Consider the following 15167-nt stretch of genomic DNA (forward strand, 5'->3'; position numbering starts at 1 on the left):
ATCAGACTTTGATATTCGAGTCCCTGGGGTTTATTTCCCCGACTAACCGGGGTTATAGTAGGACTTCGAGGATTGGATTTTAGTTTGATATAACAAGGTAAGTAAGCTAGCCAACCCCTGAGCCCTGATACCACGCTAAGATTAAGTGTTTAGCACAGCATCGCCTGGGTTACAGGTTCAGTCTCAGGTCCACACCTGCGTATATCGCCTTTGCCATAGGAAAACCCGTTACATCATCTATTTAGCTCTGATCTTGGACTTCGGGATCCTTAGGAGACTGTCTTAAACGAAACTCTGGAAAGATATGTAACGAGGTTGGCGACTGCATACAATATAAAGAACAGCAACATTGGAGTCGACGTCTCCCTCTCTGATTTGAAACATTCTGAGAAGCTCAAAAACATCATTGCTAAATTCCGCGGTCCTCGGGTGTTGAATATAATTGTCCACAGATTGAATGCCGCATTGTGCCAATCTTCAAAGATTGTCGGTGAGCCCTAGGGAAAAAATACATTAGATAGTAAGGGTTACCGAGGCGCACCTCAGTAGCGGATGTTTCCACACTCATAGTGAGATGATAGCTAAAGACCAGGAATACCCGTTTTGCAGATGAAAGAAGCTGATTTATATGCTCCGAAAGCTGCAAGGGGAAAACCGTACAAACGTCAAGTTTAGGCAATACTCTTGATAAGTTGTGCTCATGTAACAGTCATAATGTGTCGTTGAAAAGTGGAGTTGTTCATTGCAGTGACATGGGATTGGTCCATAACCAACCATCCCTTATTTCCTGTGTGTTTAACGTAAAATGCCGGTACATACATACCGTGGCGCTACAACACTCTGTGACCCCTTGACCGCCAGCAGCACCATCTTCCTATTATAGTCTACCAAGCCTAAACGCGTCAGAACTCGTGGCAGAAAAGCGCGGTCAACTCACGGGGGTCACAGACTTTCGTAGCGCCACTGTAACTCAGCCTGTGCTCCGGGAGCCGATGACTTCCCAAGGCGGCAGTTGTACCGTCACCCGGATTACATAGTAAATCCCAATCATAAGGATATGTTTGAATCTATAGGTATACACGTTTCTTCATATTGGCATGTCAATTCCGGTGAATATACTGAAATGATAATATCAAAAACACTCTCATTTGAAATTCAAACAAAATCATATTAAGTACTCAGATATTACACCAAAGAACCCATTAATAACCCCCTCGAAAAAACACTAAACACCATTTCCAACTCCTATACTCCCATTTCTGAACATATCAAGGCTCTAGCCAGAGCCAGTTCCAAAGCTCAGATATAAGAATCAACAGGAGATACCCAGCAATCAGCACAGCAAAACACCAGCATTAAAAGACATTTTTGTAAACGTTAAGCCAGTACGAGACGTTTATGCAAGGAGCATAACGGCGCCGTAGACAATGCTGCCAATAACAGCGCCAACGACTCCAACCTGGGGTGCGGTGACCTTGGAGCCAGGGTTGGAGGGGGTGTACTCGGTGGAGCTGGGGGAGGCTGAGCCGGATTCGGATCCAAATCCAGAGCCGGAGCCAGCACCACCGGAGGGGGAGGCGCCAGAGCCAGAGCCAGAGCCAGAGCCGGAGCCGGAGCCAACACCGCCCGAGGGGGAAGCGCCAGAGCCAGAGCCGGAGCCGGAGCCAGAGCCAACACCGCCCGAGGGGGAAGCGCCAGAGCCAGAGCCAGAGCCAGATCCATAGCCAGACTCGGAGCCAGAGCCAGAGCCGTTGCTGCCAGATCCAGAGCCAGATCCAGATCCATAGCCAGACTCGGAGCCAGACTCATATCCAGGGCCCTTGCTGCCGGAGCCGTTGCTGCCAGCGCCAGAGCCAGACTCGGAGCCAGAGCCGGAGCCGGGGCCATATTCAGAGCCGGGGCCATATTCAGAGCCAGGGCCAGACTCAGATCCAGAGCCATAGCCACCGTGAGCACCGCCAGCGCCACCGGAGGGGGAAGCACCAGAGGAGCCACCGTGAGTCTGGGTAGGGACATAGACTGGAATAGTCGCGCTACCATGGCAGTTGTAGCAGGGGGCGGTACCAGTGCCAAAGAGAGTGGTGTCCTTGCCACCGCCGTGGGTACCGCTGGAGTATGGGATGCCCGTGACGATGGGGTGGCTTCCAGTGTGAACACCGGTACCAACGATACCAGTCTCATGGCCGTGAATGCCAGTAGCAGCGCCGGTAGCAACACTGGTGGTTTGGTGCTTGTCGAAGCCCTTTCCGCGGCGGACGGGGGGTTCGCGCTGCTGCTTGGCACCACCGGCTTGGACACCGGCTGCGAGAGCCAGCAAGGCAATGGAAGGAGCGGTGAAGTGCATTTTTGTTTGCGACACGAAAAGCAATTGAAGTTAAAAGTCAGAGAGACCGCTTGCTGTCTTAACGAGTGACAAAGCTGGAATATGGGTTAGCATATGTCTTTGACATTGTGGTGCCTGTACCAGCAAGTGTAGCTCAACGCTTACCTAGAGTAATAATGCCAATGCGATTGAGGTGGAAATGGAGGGATCTGAGGCGAAAAGGACGACATTCTTATAGATCTGGCGAGCGATCCAAATGCGGTCATTTATTGATTAAGCTTAACTGGTGATGGCATCAAACATGTGAAGGAAAATTCTGCAAATTCCAATATTGTGTCTCTCGATGTTCCTGCCATTGATGTTCCTGTCTGCCCTCATGGTAAAGTGGAAACAAGATTGACCGATTTCCGCATCCGGGGCAAATGTCACCCTGCTCTGATCGAGGCTCCACCTCAAAGGCCCGGTATGATGGGTCTCTCCCGATGCTAATCTTGTCACGATCGTCTGAGCTTGCGGTTCGTCCGAACAGTGGAGCCCCGGCTCGGTTGGGCCTAGTCACGTGATACCATATCTAAATTAGGAAGGTGATGTCTTCGCAAGCGGACATCCACACCAGATACTCCGCCAACATGGAATTCCATAAAAATCCATTTGAGAGGTGTCACAATAGATGCCAAGTGGATTTTTCTTGTGAGAGAACTGTTTTCGGGACTATGCCCTGAAGATACATTGTCGCAAGGAATGGAGACTTGGAAGACAATGGGTGGAGAGGCTTTTTAGCTTTCTGGGTGTGTAGAAGAGCCCGTGGAGTAGTGGCCCAATGGCCTTGTTTAATACTCCACTTACTTACTGTTGAGTTGCGAGATAAGACAGTGAATCGCATTGATATCTGGTAGAGTACACTTCGTCTCTAGAATGGGTCACGGGAAAGGGTACTTGGGGTTAGCTGTGTCTCTTCTGCTATAGCAATTCGACTCGGCTGAATTAGTTAGAAGCACATCAAAAATTTTCAAAGTCACTCTCCGCGTAGGGCTGATCGCCTATTCGAGGTCCTATGAACTGCATCCGGGCATCCAGTGAGTTCACCTAGCATTAAAATTCCCTTAAATGGGCTCGAACATAATGGGTTACAACCCCACGATCTTCTGTCTGCAGAAAACGTCGGCGGCGCTCATATCAACTACAAAAGCTCTGAATTTTGTCATTTGCGATCGATATGCGGAATGCAGCTCCCACGCACTAGCTGTGGAATGTATGTTCCTGCAGGACTGAGGGTATGCTCGCGAAATTCGTTCGCAATCTCCCTTGTAGGTCAATATCATCTACACGAACGGAAAAACAAGGAAGTTGATCTCTGTGATCAAGTAACATATGAAGTTATTTGTCGCGATACTACAGCGCGAGAATGTCTCTATTAAACTGGTTTCAGAATGCATTTTCCGCCGTCAGAAATACTCTATACTAATCTAGGGCAGTTTCTAAGTTGCAGACACAGGATAACTTGCTGTAACACAACTCGATAATTAGGGAATGGCAATGTCGATTCTATTAGATGCTGGGACAAACTTCGAGTATAGTTAATGTGCGCCGTACCGACTCGCTAGAATATATATATTCCCTGACTTGAGAGCTCAATCCCTTTTATGTACCCTCCTGGAGACAGGTATACTTTGGGGTGAACATGTACCTATTACCTTTCTCAAGGCTTTTCAAATGAAAGAAATTATATAAAATAACATCACACATACTTCTCTTTGCGAAACAAAATGAACACGATTGTCACTTTCAGGATAAATTCGTGGCATAACGGTCTTCCACACTAGGATGCTTGTTATTGTCCCAGCCATTCATTATAGGCAAGCTGTACATATGCCCGTGAACAACGAAATATAACAAGGATTTAAGTGAATTTCATATTCTGGCTGAGATCATATTGAATTATAGTTAACTATCACAATAAACAAATAAACACCGCGATGCTCATAGATCAGGCTTATCAGTGATTAGGTCTTGGCAATCCTCCGATCGTCCTTTCTCCATCTCAGCTCTTTTTCCATGTCTTCATCAGGCTAGCGATGCGCCGCCCAGACCTTAGTCCTTCCCTCCTTTCTCCGGCAAATTACGACAACGATGCATCCTCGTTGCGGTCGCCATCGGAGCAGGACTCCGATTCAGACGATGATGCGCTCCTCGAGCAAAACCGCAGCACCTTGGAAATCGCAGAGCACGATCGGGCAGTGCTAGAAGAGGAAGAGGAGTTGGAGAATCTGTTGACTCGTGGTACTGGACGTGGTCTGCGGAGGATTTTCAGCCCGAATGGTAGCAGTGTCAGGATCGGGAAGACGAAAAAGGAGCGGCGACAGCGGCGGGGTTCGCGTCGTGAGAGAGTCAGTGAAGACGGGGAGCTGATGTATGAGATGGAAGAGGGAATTGGTGACGACAATTCCTCCCTTTTGAGCAGGTCATCGTCGCATTTGGACGGGAAAGAAGAATACAAATATGAGCCGGTAAGACGTACCGTGACTGGCTTCTACGCCCCCTGCTAACACGTCCGCCGATTAGCCCCCACGACCTTCATGGCGAAAAATCCTGTTTGTAATTGCTTTGGTCGCCGTTCTCTTCGTCATCCTCACCCTCGGGGCGTATAAAGCCTCAAGCGGCTTCCGGGCTTCACGAGCACACCCTCCGCCGCTACTCTCCAACGGTACAGCTCTCTTTGCCCCAACCACGATCGTCATATCGCTTGACGGTTTCCGAGCCGATTTTCTCAACCGAGGCCTGACTCCTGCACTCAACTCTCTCGTCGCCAATGGCGTCTCGCCCCAATACATGACCCCCAGCTTCCCGAGTGTCACATTCCCAAACCACTTCACACTTATGACCGGACTGTACCCCGAGAGTCATGGGATTGTAGGAAACACATTCTGGGACCCGAAGATGAATGAGGAGTTCTATTATACCCACCCTACCGTCAGCATGCAGCCGAAGTGGTGGATGGCGGAACCACTCTGGGTGACGGCAGAAAAGCAGCATGTGAAGGCCGCCATCCATATGTGGCCGGGATCTGAGGCGCACATTGGTGACAGAGAGCCGAGCTACGTGGATAAGTACAACGGGACGGAAGTCTGGTCTCGTAAGGTGGATCGGATTCTTGAGTTTTTAGATCTGCCAGGTCTAGAGAATGAATCGCAGATGACACCTGAGCGACCGCAGTTTATCGCGGCTTACCTACCCGACGTCGATCGGGACGGGCATAAATTTGGCCCTAATAGCACTGAGATCCGAAAAACAATTTCCGAAGCGGATAGCATGGTCGCTAGTATCATGGCCGGTCTTGAGAAACGCAATCTTACCGAGGTGGTTAATATCGTGGTTGTCTCAGACCACGGCATGGCCACTACCTCTACAGAAAGGCTAATTCAGCTGGATGATCTGATCGATTATGATTTGATTGAACATATTGACGGGTGGCCATCTGGTGGTCTGCGCCCCAAGCGTCCGGAGGATTTGGAGACCATCCGAAAGCAATTGGAGAAGGTAGCTCCGGATTACGAGCATGCTTTTGAATTCTACACACGAGAGACGATGCCGGAGCGGTATCACTTCTCAAACAACGAACGCATTGCACCGTTGTGGGTCATCCCCAAGACGGGGTGGGCTATCGTTAATCGGTCAGAGTTTGACGTCAAAAAGGCTTTGAAAACTGGGCAGAAATACCATCCAAGGGGGATTCACGGATATGACCATGAGCATCCATTGATGCGTGCAATCTTTATTGCGCGAGGCCCAGCCTTCCCTCACAAGCCAAACAGCCGGGTGGAACCTTTCCGTAAGTACTCGAAACCTTTGCTTGGGATTTGACCTAACGAATTTGTATAGAAAACACCGAAGTATACAACATTGTCTGTGACTCTCTGGGCGTCAATCCTCTTCCAAGTAATGGTACACTACGACTCCCGCTCAAGCCAGTCGGTCTCCACTCAGATGAGAACGTACCGGTGTTGGACACCCCTCCTGATCCCCCGGCTCCAACTTCACCAACAGCAGGACCCCAGCAACCAGCACATCCCCGGCCATCGCCTCCACAGCCAGCACCCCCACAACCCAAACCCCCGCAGCCAGCTCAACCAGCACCGAAAATTACCACCCCAGCAGCTGAAGAACCACCTGCCGCAGACCATGAAAGTGATGGCGAAAAGAGTTCGACATGGTGGGACACGATCTTGCACAAATTCGATGATCTGAAGGACTGGGCTAGCGGTGTTGCCGATGCTGTTCAGGGCAAGCATTCGGAGTCTGAGAGTTGAGAAATCTTCTCGGTTTTGTTTAATTGGCCTTTTGATATATACATATACCCATATTTACGCATATAATGTCTAAATGCTCTTATTCGCTCGAGATGGGTGCTCCGCAACCCCTTCCTCAGGTCTTCTCTGGTCAATTTTTCATTATTTCGTCGCGCTAAAGGTCGTGCGTGTAACTGTAGGAGAATAAATTACTTCGAGTGGATGAGACTGTTAGGCGCTTGGCGCACGCTTACCGCAGAGAGAACCCCCACCCGTGAACATCTCCAATTCCTCATCTCCAGTGCTCCCGGGGGAGTTATCAATATCACTTATTTCATGGCTCACAGCTTTATAAATTGAAACATCCAAATGTCGAGAGTTCCAGACTGGGTTCTCGATTTTAAGCTTGAGACTCACTTCCTGCCTGATCCCAGAAACGAGACAGTGCATACCTACTACGAGCAGGAATCTCATTCTCGGCGGCCAATCAAAACAACAGAACATTGGCAGCGAGAGAAGAAGATTGGCGGTGGTGGATTCGGAGAGGTATGGCTGGAAAGATGCACAAAAGGGAAGAATCATGGCCATCAACTCCGCGCAACAAAGCAGATGGAGGTGCGCCGACAGGTAGACTATGCCCGTGAACTAGAGGCTATTGCAAAGTTCTCGCATTCAAGGGTCAATTCATTCACCTTGTGAACGTAATGAAAACTACTAACACATATCAACAGTACGAGCGATGTTTTGTAAAGTCTTTTGGGTGGTACCAGACCCAAACCAGTTTGTTTGTTGCGATGGAGTATCTTGAGCTAGGGGATTTGCAAGATTATTTGCACAGCGCGAAGCAGCCACTACCAGAATTTGAGGCACAGTGCATAATGTCCCAAATCCTAGAGGGCCTTGATTTGATGCACGACAATGGCTTTGCACATCGTGACTTGAAACCTAGAGTGAGTCGCAAAATGGAAACCAAATACCTCAGTCGATCACCCAATCTAATCCTATTTAGAATATCCTTTTGAGATCTTGTCCGCCGGATGATTGGTGGGTTAAAATCGCGGACTTTGGGATCAGCAAACGTATCGAAGATGACCTTGAAAAATCAACAACTATGAAAGGGACCCAAGGATATATCGCTCCTGAAGTCTATAGATTCACTCAAAGCGGTACTTCTTATGCCGTTGACATCTGGGCAGCCGGGGAGGTTATGTTCCAAATTTTGACCAAGCAACCCACATTCAAACATCTTGGATTCCTCTTCAACTATGTCCAAACGCCCGACATCTTTCCTTCCAACCAACTTTTGGCCTACCATGTCAGTCAGGCTGGAATTGAATTCATCTTATGCCTTATGGATCCTACCCCGGCAGGCAGAATGTCAGCCAGAGATGCTTTACAGCACAGGTGGATAAATCAGTCATTGCCCTATGATCCCAACTCAGGTACACTTGTGTATCAAGAGGCACTTGCATATGAAGGGATACATACTACACCAGCATTTGACTCAATGACAGAGGAATTCGCGTCATGGAACACCAAGTTTTCGGAGAAATCGGAAACTTCTGTCTCGAAGAGAACAGAGGGATTGGGGACATTGTCTCTCCAGAACCCCAGCAACGAAAATGCAAATTTTCAGCCAGTGCATCACAAAAGCGCCACAGATATCAGAATGATGCTTCCTGGTGTGCTCAAGGGTCACTCTGATTGGGTGACTTCAGTGGCATTCTCTCCCGATGGTGAATTGGTAGTATCTGGGTCTCATGACCGGACTATCAAAATCTGGAATACTATGACGGGTGCTTTACACAAAACACTCGAGGGCCATTCTACAGGCATTGAATTTGTGGCATTCTCACCTGATAGCAAATTAGTAGCATCTGGATCTTCTGACCAGACTGTCAAACTCTGGTCTTCTATCACGGGATCTATACACAAAACGCTTGAAGGCCATTCTAGCTGGGTGACTTCTCTGGCATTCCCACCTGGTGGTAAACTAGTGGCATCTGGATCTAATGACGGGACTATCAAAATCTGGAATACTCTGACGGGTGCTTTACACAAAACGCTCGAGTGTGATTCTAGGCCCGTTAACTTTGTGGTATTCTCACCTGATGGCAAATTGGTGGCATCTGGATCCGATGATCTGGCAATCAGACGCTGGTCTTCTATCATGGTCTCTATTCCCGGAACGCCTGAAGGCGATTCTAGCTTTGTGGCTTCTCTGGCATTCTCACCCGATGGTAAACTGATAGCATCTGGATCTGGTGGCTACAAAGTCAATTACTGGAATACTATCAAAGGCGCTAAACATAATGCGGTTGTGATACCTTATCGTGACATCCGCTCTGATGCCTTCTCGTCCAATGGGAAATTAATGGCATCTGGATCTCACAATAATATCCAACTCTGGGATACCACCACCGGCACTTTACACAAAAGCTTTCAGGGCGAGATTTCCAACGTCTATTGTCTGGCATTCTCACCCGATGGTAAATTGCTCGCATCTGGATCTAAAGATAACATTGTTAGAGTCTGGGATACTACCACTGGGGCTATACGAACAGCATTCAAGGGCCATTCTAGCTGGGTCATCTCTGTGGTATTCTCACCCGATAGTAATTTTGTGGCATCTGGATCTGCCGATGGAACAGTGAGGCTGTGGGATGTTGTCATTTAAAGTACATACGTATTTCGATATATTTAGAGACTATTCGAAAGGACCACCATTCCCAGGCATATCTGTTTCCACGGACTCGCCTGTTTATATGTTCCGAGGTTCTCCCTGGTCTAACACTGTGTTCTGGCTCGGTCTCAATTGTAAAACCGGAAAGTCGTATTACCAAGTGTTCAAGAAGTATAATAATCAATAAGGCATAATATATACGGCCCTGGTGCCCCATGTCAATTTTCAATACCAGCACCACTCACAGTCAGCCTCAGAAACTACCACTCTCGTGGCTTGCCATCTGCCGCAGACCAGAGGGGAGAAAGTAGTGGAGTCCGAGAGACGATATACTGTAGAATATTATATACCCGAGTAAATCCCCATCCTTCCTCGTATTTGCAACATAATTTCTTTCTTTCTTTCTTTTTTTTTTTTAATTCACCTCCTTAACGGAGGAAGGAAAAGAGTTGCCAGGGCCGGAATATTGAAGCGCACTGATCAAGGCCCATCCCCGATACTGACCGCTCCCTGGGAAGAGCGCATATATGACCTCGAGAAGGATGAAGTGAACATAGTAAGCTCATATATACACTTACTGGTTTCCTGCCAGGTAAAACTGAGCTCGGTCAATCAAATTGCCATTGCTCAGCATGACGCGATCATCTGGTGTTTGGGCAAGCCAATTCTGTCAATTTTGTGTCAAATACGCCTTCCCTCGTACGTCTGAGTAGGCTTTAGGGTACGCGGCCGTTGGCCGGCACGGTTGAAGCGAGGTTGACGTGTACGGAGACTTCGAACCCAGAAACATATATTGCTATGGTTGCTATACGTAAACACATAACTGCTAGGGATATGAGATATCTTTTTTAGAAGCCATGTAAAAAAATAATAAGAGAATGAATATATTACATGTTATTCAATGTATGGAATTGTAGAGGGCTGTATGTTGTATCAACTTAGGGTTGTGCTGATGTAGATCGGATGTAGGTTATTAATCATTACGTTATAATGTTTAAACAGGCAGGTCTTTCCATCAACCATTCCAATGGCCGAGCAGTAACTCGTCCACATCTTCCTTGGTCTAGTGGTGATGATTTCCGCTTGTCATTAAAACCGATAAGCGCGGGAGACCGGGGTTCGATTCCCCGAGGGAGAGATTTCTTTTTTGTGTTTTTTATTTTGTTATCATTGTACAACATTTGCATATCAGATCGTGACGCGATGGTTCATGATTGTTTTGCCAATTTGGATTACGTGGGCGCAAATGGCCGCAGCACCTGCAGCAGAATGAGTCAGGCCCAGGCAGACGCGCTTGGGCAGCCCAACAGCTGAATCCGTTCGCATCCCATCCAATCAATTCTACCTAAATCTGCAAGGCAATGCCGGTAGAATCCAAGTGTGATCGAGGCGTGTCAGGCGCACCTCAGGCTCAGCTCTAGAAGCGAATTCATATGTCCGAGCGGGGACAGGCCAACACATGAGGCTCTTCGGCTTTCTATAAGAGACTCGACAATGCTTGCTTTTGCAACTTAGGGTCCTCCCTTTCCTCCTATCCCATTACCCTGGAAATTTATTCTAAATTATTTCCAGATCTTGAGGTCTGTCGATCATGGATTCTAACCAAACCATCCCTACTACAACGGGGCCGTTGTCCACAACGGACACGGCCATGTTGGAGGTTCTAGTCCCCGGCTATGGCTTCATGTCACGCCTATTGATGTCTTACCTCAATTTTGATATCAGCGCTTACCTGCAACTTCTGGTTGGACTGGCCGTCTTCGGCGCAAGTGCTCGATACACCTTATTCATCATTTGGGCACACTTCAATGAGTTATTTGTGTCAAGAGCCGAGATTCGGCTGGATGATGAGGCATTTCATTACTTGATGTTCTGGATCTCACGCCAGCCGCATATGAAAAATACAAACCGATTTGTTGCAGGCATTAAAACTAACAGTTATTGGAGCGACAATGACACAGAGGACGAGGACCTCACAAGAGACGAGGACGACGAGAATGTCTCTTTCAACAGCGAAAAAGAAGAATCCTTCGAATCGTACTGGGCCAAGGTCACTACTCGAGACAAGTATAAGAAGATGCAATTTACTCCCTCTGAAGGCTGTCATTACTTCTGGTACAAGGGCCGTCCACTCATGCTCGAGCGCGTAAACCGGGACGGCGGTACATGGTATGTGATGAACAACGAGCGAATCTATCTATCGTGTCTCGGTCGGAATCCGGCAATTTTGAAAACCCTCCTAGCCGAAGCGCAGCAGGCGTATGTTGAGCGTGACAAGAACCGCACGGTCATCTACCGCGGCTCACGGATTAACGCCGGCCAAAGTTTCAACTGGTATCGGTGTATGGCCCGACTACCACGTCCTTTGTCTACCGTGATCCTTGATCAAGAGCAGAAACACGACTTCCTCGATGATATCAAGGAATACTTGCACCCTCGCACTCGACGCTGGTATACCAACCGTGGAATCCCGTATCGACGTGGATACCTTCTACACGGTCCCCCAGGGACTGGCAAGACAAGTCTGTGCTTTGCAGCAGCCGGACTCCTTGGATTGAAGCTCTACGTGCTTGATCTGAATTCCACGGCCTTGAACGAAGAGAGTTTGTCATCACTGTTCTCCGAACTACCACGCCGATGCATTGTCCTACTTGAAGATGTCGACTCAGCGGGTATCACCAAGACTCGTGTCGCTCCATCTACATCTACATCTACTTCAGATACTCCCGCGAATGATGCTACTCCCAAGGAAGGCAGCACTGAAGCGGATAGTCCAGCCGCCAAAGAAGAAGATAAGAAAGGCGGAATCACGCTTTCCGCACTTCTGAACGTGATTGATGGTGTCGCCGCCAGTGAGGGCCGCATCCTCATTATGACTACCAACCATGTGGACAAGCTCGACCCGGCTCTCCTCCGTCCTGGTCGCGTCGACATGAAGATCGTCTTCGGATATACAAGCGAAGCCGATATCAAAGAGCTTTTCACCTCGATCTATGCGACGATGGATAATGACCTGGCCCGCAACGGAGCCCCGACAATTCACACCAATGGTAGTAATGGTTTCGTCAAGTTGCCAAAAACCATTGTTGATCACACTGCTAAGCCAAATGGCGAAATTCCCCGAAAGCCCGTGCAAAGCAACGGGATTGTGGAAAAGGGCAAGGAGGACCCGCAGAGTCTTGTATGCCTGCGATCCAATATCTCCGAATTGGCGTCGAAGTTTGCTGCAGCCATTCCGAGTGGCGAGTTTACAGCTGCGGAGATTCAGGGATATCTTCTCAACTACAAGGAGACACCCGAGATAGCGATTCAGGGTGCAGCGGAGTGGGTGCAAACGGCGCGGGATAAGAAGCGTGCTAAAGAAGGGGAGGTAGAAGGGGTAGAAGAGGCGGCAAAGACAGAGACAGGGAAAAATGATAAAGCTTAGGAACATGCAGGCATGTCTAGAACCATACGACGATACGATATACGGAACTCAGCTCCACATAATACAATTTTATTACGTTTGTGTCCAGATCAGAACATTGTTTCGCTGAACATTGATGAGGATTTGCTGTACCCAGTATGTATGTGCTTTTCCCACTTGCTCTGGTGTGCACTGGCTCGAAAAGTAGTGAGTAGTACTATACACAAATACAACAATGTTCACACTTTGGAATCACAAAACAAATATACCACTGGTATCACATCACATGCAAGCCCTCAAAATCCGGGGTATATATGAGGCAGCCAGACTTATGAGAGTCTGACGCAAGGACAAATCTGCAGTAGAAATAACCAAACCCTCAAGCAATCGACACCTTTGTCCCATCAATAATCACATCAGCCACATACATACACCTACTAGTCTTCTCCTGATTACAGAACCCATGGAACAAGATCCGATCTCCACAACCACAAACATTTCCACCACCAGGAGAAATGAGCCCCGTATTCGCTGCATTGATCAGAGGAACATTTGTCTTAGTATAAGGCCCAGTGATACTCTTAGACGTAGCCCAGCGCACATCATACGCAGGGTCGGTAAAGCAGTGAGTAGAATAGAACAAAAAGTACGTATCACCATGGAGAATCAAATTCGGCGCCTCGACAAGGGGACCATCGCCATCAGCGGTATTCCGATCAAGAATCTGCACCGCATCCCCGATAGGCGTGACACCGTCGGCGCCAACCTTCTGCAACAAGATTGGCGTGGAAACAAGCGGCTCGACGCCGTTGTTACAGTCGCCGCCGTGGCCGACGCTATTACCGTCGACTTTGAAGACGACGTAGCGACTGCCATCCTTATCCTTGAAGCCTGCTGGGTCGATTGAGCCGCCCCGATCGAGACGACATGATAGGGGCTTGTTGCTTGGGACATAGGGTCCTGCTGGGTGGTCTGCTACGGCTGTGCCGACGCAGTGGTGTCTGAGATTTGATTTTGCCTCGCCCGAGTAATACATAACGTACTTTCCATCATCCTAGAACAAAAATTAGTTATTTTCGTATAGTTATTGAGGAAATTGTTGATTTTCTTTCTCTTTCTCGGAAGCCGGGAAAACTCACTCTCATCACGACGTCTGGTGCCCAATGATCGTTTTCGGTTTCCCACGTTGACAATGTGGGGAGGGCTTCAACATCGAGTAATGTCCATGATTTGAAGTCATCCGAGACTGCGACTTGGACTCGCTTTCCGTTTCCGTTGGTGCCGAACGCGTACCATTTTTTATCCGCTGCTTGCATAAAGCTAGGATCTGGGAAGTTGGTGTTGAGGCCAAGCCAGGCACCCTTTGCACGTTTTTCAAATAAAGGTGAGCCTAATACGGCAGGAAGTAGAGATAGGGATAGTAGAGCCCATGTGGAAGTAGATTTCATGAAAGACCGCATATTGGAGTGATCAGAATCAGGTTCAAGAATATTGGAAGTATAAATTCGCCGATCACGCAGGGCTACGATCATTTGAGTAGGGGAGATCAAACCCTCTTATATTTAGATTTGACCGCCATTGTCTTGAGAACGGAGGGAGGGAGAGAATCCGCATTGGATTTAGGGTACCAAGAGAGCCAAGGTGAGACCACATGCTCGGCATCTGCTTGGCCCCGAGGGGTCAATTCCCGCGAGCAGAGGGGATAAGAAGTGAGAGGAAGCTAACAGCCGCACGCCTGATATGGATATGCATCAGGTGGCATTGGGCCTCGGTGGAGTGATTTGGGCGACCCACTAATGCGCGAGCTCGTGTTGACTTTGCTTGCGGAGTCCAATCATGATGCTGCGGTTTAATTTGTAGAGTATTTGAGTAGTTGATGTTAAAAGGTACAGAGGGAGACGGGAGGCGTTTCTGTGGCTTGCAAATTAAAGAATGACTAGATCACTGGGGAAACTACAAAAGGGAAACAAAAAGAACGAGGCAAGATGAAGCGAAGCGACCTAAGACTTTATTCAAATCCCTAGATGGAATGCCGAAGGCATAACTAATATTTGCGGAATCGGTCTTGGGGCATTGTTGTGACTGGGTCTAGAATCCGATTCTAAAAACGACTGGGTATCCTTCGATAACTGATCCACGTTGATCGAGTCCACATGTTTGTTGTGTCATGCATGGCTTGGGACGATTCAATTTGCCATGGCTGCGATATGTACGGGGTACTTCGAAATAGATCCATCATTGACGTCAACCTTCGGCTGTGCTGTAAAGCCCGCGTAGATATTATATAGACCAGAAGATCTACTCCGTACGGGGAGACCTCATGTGGGGATGACTAGGGTGTTGGCTAGGGGTGATTGGGGGAGTAGAATGTGGATAAAATCGCCAAGCTCGGCCAGATCCGGCAAGGGACTTCCGACTAGGGGTTAACGGGTGTCGATCACGGTCAAAGATTTGAAAGCGTAAAAAGAC

General features: G+C 48.4%; 5 protein-coding genes across 5 annotated transcripts; 3 read left to right on the forward strand and 2 right to left on the reverse strand.

Annotated features, from left to right (window-relative positions):
• Window positions 1-1396: 1396 nt before the first annotated feature.
• Window positions 1397-2344, reverse strand: N7500_009124 (uncharacterized protein; the record flags this gene model as incomplete). The annotated part of the gene is made up of 2 exons (XM_056680265.1): window positions 1397-1521; window positions 1948-2344. The coding sequence occupies 2 exons, from the start codon at window positions 2342-2344 to the stop codon at window positions 1397-1399; spliced, it is 522 nt and encodes a 173-aa protein (XP_056527647.1).
• A 2054-nt stretch (window positions 2345-4398) lies between these two features.
• On the forward strand, window positions 4399-6630 carry N7500_009125 (nucleotide pyrophosphatase/phosphodiesterase family protein; the record flags this gene model as incomplete). The annotated part of the gene is made up of 3 exons (XM_056680266.1): window positions 4399-4830; window positions 4886-6152; window positions 6203-6630. 3 exons carry the CDS (start codon window positions 4399-4401, stop codon window positions 6628-6630), a joined length of 2127 nt encoding a protein of 708 aa, XP_056527648.1.
• A 348-nt stretch (window positions 6631-6978) lies between these two features.
• Window positions 6979-9286, forward strand: N7500_009126 (uncharacterized protein; the record flags this gene model as incomplete). Its single annotated transcript, XM_056680267.1, has 3 exons — window positions 6979-7287; window positions 7341-7559; window positions 7619-9286. 3 exons carry the CDS (start codon window positions 6979-6981, stop codon window positions 9284-9286), a joined length of 2196 nt encoding a protein of 731 aa, XP_056527649.1.
• A 1597-nt stretch (window positions 9287-10883) lies between these two features.
• N7500_009127 (BCS1 and AAA domain-containing protein) lies at window positions 10884-12719 on the forward strand (the record flags this gene model as incomplete). The annotated part of the gene is made up of 1 exon (XM_056680268.1): window positions 10884-12719. The coding sequence occupies one exon, from the start codon at window positions 10884-10886 to the stop codon at window positions 12717-12719; it is 1836 nt and encodes a 611-aa protein (XP_056527650.1).
• Window positions 12720-13077: 358 nt separating this feature from the next.
• On the reverse strand, window positions 13078-14158 carry N7500_009128 (glycoside hydrolase family 43 protein; the record flags this gene model as incomplete). Its single annotated transcript, XM_056680269.1, has 2 exons — window positions 13078-13752; window positions 13838-14158. 2 exons carry the CDS (start codon window positions 14156-14158, stop codon window positions 13078-13080), a joined length of 996 nt encoding a protein of 331 aa, XP_056527651.1.
• Between the last annotated feature and the right edge of the window lie 1009 nt (window positions 14159-15167).

The sequence above is a fragment of the Penicillium coprophilum genome (genome assembly GCF_028826855.1).
Source record: "Penicillium coprophilum strain IBT 35676 chromosome Unknown utg000006l_segment0_segment0, whole genome shotgun sequence".
In the NCBI taxonomy this organism is placed as follows: Eukaryota; Fungi; Ascomycota; class Eurotiomycetes; order Eurotiales; family Aspergillaceae; genus Penicillium; species Penicillium coprophilum.